The 10,729-nt window shown below is 36.2% G+C and overlaps 1 protein-coding gene across 5 annotated transcripts in view; it reads left to right on the top strand.

Annotated features, from left to right (window-relative positions):
- Window positions 1-10,046, top strand: part of GTDC1 (glycosyltransferase like domain containing 1) — a 380,973-nt gene extending 370,927 nt beyond the window's left edge. For 3 of the 5 annotated variants that reach the window (XM_080671078.1, XM_080671081.1, XM_080671082.1), the window contains 3 exons: window positions 3,525-3,595; window positions 4,301-4,392; window positions 8,899-10,046. In XM_080671078.1, the coding sequence (XP_080527204.1) occupies window positions 3,525-3,595; window positions 4,301-4,392; window positions 8,899-8,982 (247 nt within the window). In that variant the 3' untranslated portion in view covers window positions 8,983-10,046. The remainder of the gene's footprint in view (window positions 1-3,524; window positions 3,596-4,300; window positions 4,393-8,898) is intronic. The other 2 variants (XM_080671079.1, XM_080671080.1) reach the window with 1 other exon arrangement.
- The last annotated feature ends 683 nt before the right edge of the window (window positions 10,047-10,729 follow it).

The following is a 10,729-nucleotide window of genomic DNA, read 5'->3' on the forward strand; positions in this document are numbered from 1 at the left end:
TTAATCTTTAAAGACCATTTCTAAATGGGCTTTATTAAAATGTATCCAAAGAACCTTCAAAAAGAGATGAATTCCATTAACTTGTTCTAGAAGAATACTCATCGAATACACAGAAGTTACCCAGGAAAATGCAGATACATTGGGTATTGTAAATGGAGACGCTTAGAAATGTGGCTAATTTCCTCTCCTATCCACTGAAGCAAAGACAGGCTCTGAAAAGGACCAGGTACTGGGGTCCTTCCCCACAGCCCTGGGCAGATGGACCACTACCACTCGGCTTCATGCTGGCTCATTTACTTAGTGTTTTGCAATCCTTAATGTGCACAGCTGGCAGCTGAATGCAGGTTTGATACTAACAGTTTAGACATCTTTAGATGTAGCAGATGGAAAATTTTACACAAATAAAGTAGGAGAAAGTGTGCAATTAGCTTTTTATCTGCAGTTACATGATGCATCCTCTGTTTTAGTTTAGAACATCACCTTAGTGGGTGGTCATGATCTTTCCTTGTATCCAGGCCCTACCTTCTTGACACCACATTTGATGTTGGCTCAGCGCCCAAGTACCAAACTTTTGTTTTTGTTGAGTGTGAATGAAATAGGGAATGCAACAATCAGCAAAGCAAGAGGCATACCATCAGTGAGACTGTAGCCGGCCAGGACATTATGGCTACATTCCTTGCTAGTTAAGTCACTATGGTAAAATCCTTGGCAGGATTTTTTTCAATAGTTTATTCATGATGTTCATTATTATGAGTTGTAAAGAGTATGAGAATTTCATTTTTAAAATGTCTTATGGAATGTATCACTTTCTTAGATCTTGTAGACATGCTGTGGAAACCATAACATAAAATATGAGTTACTTACAATAACTAATTTTAATCCCATCTGCTAAGTATGACAACATTAGCATTTCCACTTAATTAAAAACACCCTTAAAGCAGCAATGTTTTAATCACTCCATTTTATTTACTCTCCTCTGGTGTCACTTATAATTGTAACTTTTTATTTTTTAATAATGAGGGATTTTTTTTCTCCTTGCATCACACAAAAAAGTGCTGTCGATAATTAGCAGTCTTCTGTTATTAGTAGACTCAGGTGTCACAACTGTGTCTCATCCTCATTACAGTAAAAAATTTCACCTATCAGATTCATTATTGCTAGATAATGCGACTGAGAGCCTTTGCAGGCCCTCCAGAAAAGTAATTCAGCCAAGCAAAATTATCAGCTAATTATATTTAGAATCAAAAGCCCAACAACTATTTCCAGATAAATTGTATGAATTGAAGTGAATAGATCTGAATATTAAGATTCATAGATTTAGCAGATGATTTGTTAATTGGAATAAAAAGGTCATTTGCTAGTCATTTTAACAATAGATCAATTGGAACCCTATTTATTATTTAACTGGTAGGGCATAAGAATTGAAATGATGAATAATTGTATTATTGTCACAAGATGATAGGGTTTTTCCCCCCATTTAAAATATGAGAAACTTATGAGAATGAATTTTATAAATTTCTTTAAAAATAGTATGACCTATATACTATATTTTAAAACATAGTCCAGATACAAATAATGTATACAGTAAGGTTTGGTATTTTAACAAGTCAAAATTATACCCAAAAGTGATGGTTGGTTATTTTGGTTTGGGTTTTTTTTTTGTGTTTTTTTGTTTTTTTGTTGTTTTTTTTTTTGATGAATTAGAACTAGAAGCATAAGATAATTTACCAATACAAGTTGAAATCCGATTTGTGAATTTTTTCTTCCTAAATCAAATAATGCCATTCCTATCTCACTGTATTTTAATTAGCAGAGGTTTTTTGGAAATGGCATGGTACATGCTCATGCGATGACTCAAAATGTTACTTGGCCTGCAATTTTCTTTCGGGGAACAGAACACTCTAATTCAAATCCATTATTAAAAAGCAGATAACATGTGCACTTTCTGAAATGCCTGTGACTTCACTCTTTTGATTTTATGTAATTATAAGAGAATGTTCGTATGTATTTGCTTTTCGACTAGCACTGCAGTTTTAAGCAGAGTGTCTTCAGATAAAGTGCATATTTTCTTTTCGTTCATAAAGAATATCTCTGGTTTACGTGCTCAAAACTTTTGTGAATGTTTTATAATGCAGTCACAGAGCCATTGAGAGCTGCGCTTCCGACCAGAATTTCTATGCGGACCCTCCGTATGTAGAGGAGAGAATATTAGATATTAGTTTGGATTTTGAAATTAATAACTGCTAACTAGGTCCTGTGCCTTCCACTGTGTCATTTTGTAACTTCTATCCGTTCTAAAGAAAAACTTTGAACTCAGTCTTTTTCTAAACTCTGCAGCTCAAAGTAAATACTTTTTCATTAAAACTAATTTCAGTCCACAATAAATAGGGAACACATCGCCCACTTAAAAACAGCTTAAATGACAATAAATAAATAAATAAATAAATAAATAAATAAATAGAAACAAATTGCATGTACTTTGTCACTGTAAGTAAACAAGGTAAACATTGACATAACTTCCAATCATTCTTGGGTTGAAAAAAATGTGCAGTTCAAAATAAAATTCCTCTTCTGGTCAACGTTTTGGATGCGATTCAAAGTGTCTCATAAAATAAACATATTTAAAGCATGTTTTGAATTTCACTGCATAATTCCTAGCCAACAGAAATGACAGTGGTATCTTTAAGGTTTATTATGTCAGACCAGTAGCCATTATCCAGGACGGACACAGCCTTTGAGGTGCATTACCTTCCCTCTGCTTAACCCTCACTGCAGTGACGCAGAAAAAAAAAAAAAAAACACCCTGTAGGTGGTCCTTGGGGAAAGCCTGTCACAAAGCGAAACTTTCTGGTTTCTTTGTTTAATAACAAAAGTATTCTCTTCTGATAAAATGGAAAAAGAGCCGCATGTTTTAGTCTGGAAAGCAAAATGTTCATGGAGGTAATCTTCATGAGCATTTTTCAATAAAAGGGGGACTAGTTTTCCATTCTGCATAATAACAAGTTGTTTGGAGGCACGAGCTACAAAATGAAAATGCCCCATCACAACAGATTGTAAATTTTTTTCCCTGATGCTTTGAAAAGTGCCTCGATCATTCCTACGGCTACAGTGTTGAAGTTAAGTATTTGCTATTTTATTTAAACATTTTTGAAAAATGAACATTCTGGGGCTTCGCAGCATTATTAAGAAAAGCTGCCCATACTTTTCCATGTTGTTACATGTGTTTATCTGCTGATTATAAAATGTGTTAAACAGTATTTTAAAAACAAAAAAATGCAGAACTGCGCTTTGATTAATTCAGTGAACAAAACATATGCTGTTGGTTCTGTTCTATGAAATGCATATATGATCAATAAAATCTTTTAAAAGAGCAACTTTGGCTTTTAGGCTTGTACTGCCGACCATGATTTTCACCCCAGCTAACTCTGGGCTCATTCTGTTCACTTAGCTAACCAAACTGCTTTCTGGCTATGATAGGAATGTCTTTTTAATATATCTTTGTCCTCTGTCTAACATTTCTTTAGGTTGGAAGCTGTGTGTTGTGGTTGTTACCCACTTTGTCCCAAAGATTTGGTTTATCCTGAAATATTTCCAGGTAGCTGCTTTAATGTTCTTTCGTCTTTGCGGGGATTTAATACGTGATTGGTGCTAAATGCGAAAGTTTGAAAATAAACTTAGGCAGGAGCAATTGTTTATTTGGCAAGTCAACATGTTAGTGTTAAGGAAAATTTTATGTTTTAATACATTAGAGTAAGCTTATATTTACCATCTGTTCTTTTAAGATAACAAAAAAGCAAGTTTTCAAATAGCATTCTTCATTGTTAGCATACACATCCCATACTGATGGGTTTTTATAAGCAGGTCCGCGTTGCTGCAATTGCTTACAGATTTTTTAATGATATACACAGAGAAAAATCGAGGACTGAGAGTCACACCAAATTATTTAAACAATTGACTAGTTAATAACATGCAACTGTTGTACAGGGTACATACGGCAATAGTACCAGTTCTTTTGAAAAAAAACAAAAACTCATCACTAAATATATCACATATGCATTGTGTTACATTAGAATAATGTATTTTAATCACCCAAAGGAGATGTCTAAACAGCACAACTACACAGTCTTATTTAGCATTAAACATCCTTGTGAGCTGAGGTAACCTTATAAAATCATGCTTAAATAATGTAAAACACGAGGCGGCACAGAGCAATATGCATTTTTAATTAGTAAAGTGACTAATATCGAGTGTGTGCTTTGAGGTTTTTGTTTCATTAAAAATGTATCTGTTTTTCCTGCAGCTGAATATCTGTATTCTACACCTGAACAGCTTTCAAAAAGGCTCCAGAATTTCTGCAAGAGACCTGATATTGTAAGGAAACATCTCTATAAGGTAGTTATTGAGAAGCGATTTAGGCAGTATAAATGCCATATTGAAGTACAAAGAAAAAAATCTTAAAAAAAACACATTTAATTAACATACTAATGTTTAAAGGAAACATGTTAGGGAGGGATATTAGTTGTTACACTAACAAGGATTAATTAAACTGGATGCCAGTTATATTAACCTAGGTCTTATGAAATATGTGCACTTAATGCACGGTACATGCTTTTTTTTTAATTTATTGTTTTCTAAGATGACTGTCCTTTACATTTAGCCCCAAGAGGCTTATAAAAATGAACCTGGATTAATGTAACTCATTAGTTTAAAAGGAAGTAAAGGAGAGATTCTACAATTATACTAATGAGGATAAGCCTTTCTTCCCATCATAATGAAATCTTCAGTCCTCAAAAATTCAGGTGAACGACATTAGTGAAGTTTGGTGTTCATTTTTAAACTATTTTAAAGATGACTTTCAAGAATCAAATGTTTCCCTTGCCCAGTTTAATAAAATGACATTAAAAACCCTCAGTTTGTTTTGAATTAGACTGTCTGTCTCCTCTCTGAATGGCAAAGGCAAAGGGAACATAATTTAAATAGCATCATCGTTCAGTCCCTTTATTCATTATCTTTCTTCCCTTGTTTGAATCAAGAATTTTACATTGTTGAAACAACAACACAAAAAGGCCCCACTAAACGTCTGAGTAATTGAACTGGGATAAATCTGCTTTATGATTTTGAAGGTGGCTGTAGGCCATGAGTAATATACCTTTTTATATTCTTTGAATGTAGCATCTTCATTTTCCATAAATTCAGTATAGTTTACAATCTAGCAGTTTTATAATCCAGCATATTTTAATTTTCCTATGTTAATGTATAACCTCCCTACAGGAAATACAGTTTGCCTCCTTGTGTCTCTCCTTTCCCTTTCATGGCCTACAATACATATTTACATAGCGATACATCAAAACATGACTTTGTTTCTGCAGGAAACAGTTAAACTTCAAGAAAAAGGGAGAGAACCAAAAATGCAATTTAACACCCAATTTCAAGCTCATTATCTTTCATTGTCTATTAACTTGGCAATGGTTCAGAAGGTAGCTCATAATAGTTTAAAATGCTGACTGAACAGTTCCAGGCTTCAGTGTTACTCTGGAGTCGATACGATTGTGTCGTGTACGCAGGAGCCTCCCACAGAAAACAGTCGTTCCAGGTTTATGTCCAGAGTTCCCAATTTTTAAAGTTTAGTAGTGGTCTTGTTTGTATAAAATATCAGTCAAGTTGTTTCCCACGTGACAGACTATCAAAATGTGCAGATTATAAAAATTGAAGAAGTAGAATAATAAGTATTAATACAAACGGATTCATTTGTTATATATGACACCAAACTATTGTCAGTGAGTTCACCATCAAATTATTGATTTTTTTTCCCTTCTGGTGAATTTTTTTCCAGTTTTATTGAGATATAATTGATATACAGCAGTTTCATATATTGTGAAATGATTATCATAAGTTTAGTTATCATCCATCATCTCATATAAATACAAAAAAAAGAAATTTTTTTTCAATGTGGTGAGAATGGTAAAGTATTGATCATTGTATTTCCACTGTCCAAATTTATCAGCTTTTAACTTCGCTTCAAGTTATGTATGCTCTCATTCATAGAACTTGATGATATTTATCTAAAAATTAATCTAAAAATTAATGAATTGGCCCAGGAATTATAAGTAATTAAGAGCTTTAATATGCAATTGTCAGGAATAACTGGTAAAAATGACAGGAAATACCACAGAGTTAGTGTGGTTGTTGTAGCAGGATTTAGAACCAAAAGAGAAAAAGAACGGCTTTTAAAACTTTATAATTAAGATATAAAGTTACGATATTTTTTTCACTTATCTTTTGTAAGTATATATTTTTTTTTCAGGTAGCATTTGCCTTCACTAAGTACCAGGGAATTATTTCCCCCAAGACAGCTTTTTACCTACTTTTCTTATGCAATGGAAGAATCTTTTGTGTGTACTGTAAAAAAAATGTTGACGGTGGGGTTTTTTTTAGATTTATTCCATTGGAGAGTGCTATTTTGCTTTTATAAAACATATGCTCTGAGAGCTAAAAGGATAGAATATCACTGAATTTTTAAACTTGCTCCTTTTACATTTTTACACCTTACTCTTTTTTGTTAAAAGTTTACATTTTTAAAATCATCTCCATTGCTTATCATATAGAGTTCACTTTAGGATAGAATTTTTCATATGGATTCACACACTTGGAAATTTAATGACTAGAATAAGGCTACTAACACTTGGCTTTCTTCTCACATGAGACATTATACTTTCAATATGAGTGAGAGTTTGGGGGCTATAACTTGAAGCAGGATTTGAAACAGAATGCTGAAACAGTAACTGAAAAGCAGAAACAGAATTTGATACTTCTTTTTCTTAAAGTGACTCTTTCTACTATAGAACACAGTGCCAGTGACTTCTCACCTAAAATGGTTTCAGACTCGAAATGTTTAAATTCCTCTGAATGCAGTGTCCTCTTCTCTCTCTCTCTCTCTCTCTCTCTCTCTCTCTCTCTCTCTCTCTCTCTCTCTCTCTTTCTCTCACACACACACACATTTTTCTTAAGACCTTAAGAGCAATCCAATGCATACAGAAACTGTTTATTAATTACATTACAATCTAAAATAATTTTTTAATCTTAAAAATTAAAACTATTTCTTTAAAACGTTTACATCCTGGCTTAGCCATTGACTGCAGCTTTCTGGTACCTTCGGACGTTCCCTCTTCTAAGTAGGTTAGACACACTGGCCACACACTTGTCACAGAGATAAAATAGGAGCCCTTTATGACTCTCAAACTTCACTTGAACACAAGATTCCAGAAGTAATCAGAAAATAATTAGCCAAGGGTTGACTTCTTACACTAACAATAGTTCTTCCTTTTATAACCCAAGCAAATCTAATGCCATGAAGTTGCAGATTTTTTTGCCTTATTTTACTATGTGAATTTTCTTTGTAAATATTCCTAACAGTATTTGAGATCAGTGCTTTATGCTTTTAGAGAACCTTTGATCTTTATATTTTAAAATGCTTTAAGAAAAAAAAGTTGTATGGAGATGTCCTTGTTACCAGTATGGAAAATAGCAAGAGTACAAATAGGGCAGTTGTATAAGTAGGTACTTCCCAGACAGAAGTCCTATCACTTGTTACTTTTATTTATGAATTGAGCAATGTTCTGTATGGGGGTAAAAGAGATGTCATCCTTTCTTGTGCCTTATGAAAGTGACTTGTAGTTTCTTAAGATTTTTCAGAAGATAGCTGTTGATTTTTTTTTTCTCTTCAAGTTCTTTAACATTCTAGAAATCTTTGTAACCTGCTGTTATTCGGAGGAGAGAAGAATTATCTGATTTCTGCCTAAAAGTGAATCCAAACAATGATTAAGCTTATAATTCAGACTCAGTGCCCAGAAAAGCCATTAGCGGTTGTCTTAATTGGATCAGGCCATAGCTACCCAAACCACAGCCAAGCCACTCTAAGTTTCCTTGAAGAGACAGGCCACATTATGGTCCTCTTTTAATTTGAACTTATACTCTAGATGTGAAGAAGGTGTTGCTCACTAATATTAACAGCTCTCCAAAGTCACTACCTTTTCCTTAAAGATGGAAACTTTGAAAGCCTGTGCCATTTTTAGAACTTCTGAAATCTCTCAGCAGCATTAGCATCATTTAAGGTGAATTCTGTCAGTCCCCTTCCTCCCTCCTCCCTCTCTCCTTCTTCACTGCCTTCCTTGATTTTATTGGGCTTAGTTATCCTTTGATTTGTCTAAGTAAAATGAAAGTAAAAAACCTTTAGCACAATAGACACACTCTGAGTGACTCAGATCACTTAGAGATTTTGACTCCATGTCCTCTGCTGCTTGCTTGCAGCCTAGCTCCAGGTGAACTTCTTAACCCCTGTATGATTCATCTGTAAACTTGGAAGGCTTTTTTTTTTTTTTCTTAATTCTTAATAGCATTTTCCCCCTGAGGTACTGCTCTAATGAAATAATGACTATAAACCTGTTAGTAAACTTGAAGTGCTTTGTAAATTCCACGCAATTACAATAGCATTTCTCTCCTGCCTTCACCACTTAAAAGTAAAATTCACATTAGCAAAAACATGTATATCTTGTGTTTATAAAGTTAAACGTTGGATGATAAACTTCTAATAGCTGTCATCCATCACATAAAGCAGGAAGTATATGGACAGCAGAATGTACACATTTGGAAAAAAAACAAAACCACACACACACACACCAAAAAAACGGGAGCTTTCTCCTGCGCTTGGAAATAGTTCTACTTTAAACCAATCAGAAACTGGCATTTCCTGAGGTGCTAAAACTGGAGAACCACTTATTGGGTGGCTTTTTGAAATCCAATTGATGGCGGTGATGCAAATGTGCAGCATGAATGTCCAGCATGCCTTCGTGTCCGGGTCGTTAATGCTCCTCCTTTGCTTTCTCTCCCTTCCCCTCGCAGGGTGAGATGACTCCTTTCTCCTGGGCAGCCCTCCGTGGCCAGTTCAGGTCTCTGCTCGCCACGGGACCAGGGGAAGGTCTGTGACAGATGGGGCTCAGTCACAAACTCGCAGCCTAAGGCAGAGTCTGTAGAACTTTCCAGAGTGTGCCCATATTTACCTGATCAGAGAGAAAAGAAAATCTGCAGAGGAAGCCGAGCCTGGCTGCTTGTCATAGCTGACACAGAGCCATCTGCCACAAACCTGTGGCGGCTTCAGATCTCCAATCCCTGCCACCACCCCGACTCAAATTAAACACAGATTCCTAGAGACGTTATGATGGTTACACATGTCCTCGGCATCACATGGAGGAGACTGTTCAAAAAAAAATATGTGGCCTGTTGTATAACCGCGCTCATGTATCCCATATGTGGTGCCACATTGAATTTCCGGTTGAATCCGTTTTTATCCTTTGTACTGGATGACATGGTGCCTGAATTCTTTCTTTTCGCCGACACGATGGCAGCCAAACGGCAGCTTCAAACGCTCGCACTTGGCTGGGTTTCTACCTGGGGTGCCAGGTTATCATCGGCGGTGTCCTCCGAGGGCCACGGCTCGGGCAGGAGGGTGAGAACGCCCGGGACTGATGGGCGGCCAGCTCTCTCTCGAAGTTGTTTGTGGCCAAGGGCTGCGTTAGCACTTTTCTTTAGCAAATGAGTGACTCCTTGGCACAGGGGTTTGTAAGTGAAGGTATGCATAAGGGGTCTGGCAGGTATTCCGTGATTCAGAGTTACCTTTGTGTTTCATTTATCTGAAAAAAAGTTGCAAAATAAACAGCTGTAATTCGAACAAACATGGGGAATACTCGGAGTGGGCCAGCTTGCCCGTCAAATGAACGTTGAGATACTTGTTTTAATTTTTTTTTTTTCATGGGCAAGAACAGAGAAATGAATATACTTCGAATAAAACCAGTAATTTTGATATAAGTAGTCCTTGAAAATATTTGGATTCAGCTACAAATATAGTATTTTCAAGATCAGTCACTTATGATTCCAATACTCAAGTTGCTTGCATTTGTTGATGTAAAAGATGTTTTGAACGGCGAGATTGTAAAATAAATTTTTAATAAAGTGCCCTATGCCATTTTTTAATTAGCATAGCTCCTTTTCGTGTCATTATGTACATCTGTCTGTCTGTTTCTCACTGAACACTGGCCTTGTGTCAAGAGACAACGAATACAATGGTTTCTTTTCCGGATGAACAAGTATCTGTTTTGCAAATGTTTGTGAGATATTATGACATTTCCAAGATTTTCTTTGCATTCTGGAAAGCAGGAGGTAAACATTTGTAGTCATTAAGGTAAAGTCTGTTGATAAACCATCTTCTGTTTACTGACAGGTAAACTGTAACTTTCCTGGCTTTTGAAACAAGTTACTTCCATACCCTGCGGCTGAGGAGCAGCCAGGAAGAGGAGGGTGGACAAGGCCATGAGTGGCCCAGAGGCATCCCACCTAGAGCAGGCAATGGTGGAAGGTCCAGGAGGGCCCCTGAGAGGCAGCAAACCGTAAGCAGGCAATAGTTCAAGGTCAGGGGAGTGGATAGAGGCCTGGGCGCAGGGGTGCTTGTGGGTCACCGAAAACAGGAGTTCAGGATCCACGAGGCCGGGAATTTAAACGCAGAAAGAATAAGAAGCAGTACAACCAGGTCCATGTTTGCTCAGAGTCCTCTCCTAACTAGTGTGGGATCCTAAATGTATGCTGGGACATCACCTAGTCTGTGGAGAAGTCCCTGAACAAACTACCTCCTCACACACAAACCAGAGGGTTCGGGGATTATTTCAGAAGTCCCTTCTAT

This window comes from Plecotus auritus, assembly GCF_963455305.1.
Source record: "Plecotus auritus genome assembly, chromosome: 5".
Classification (NCBI taxonomy): Eukaryota; Metazoa; Chordata; class Mammalia; order Chiroptera; family Vespertilionidae; genus Plecotus; species Plecotus auritus.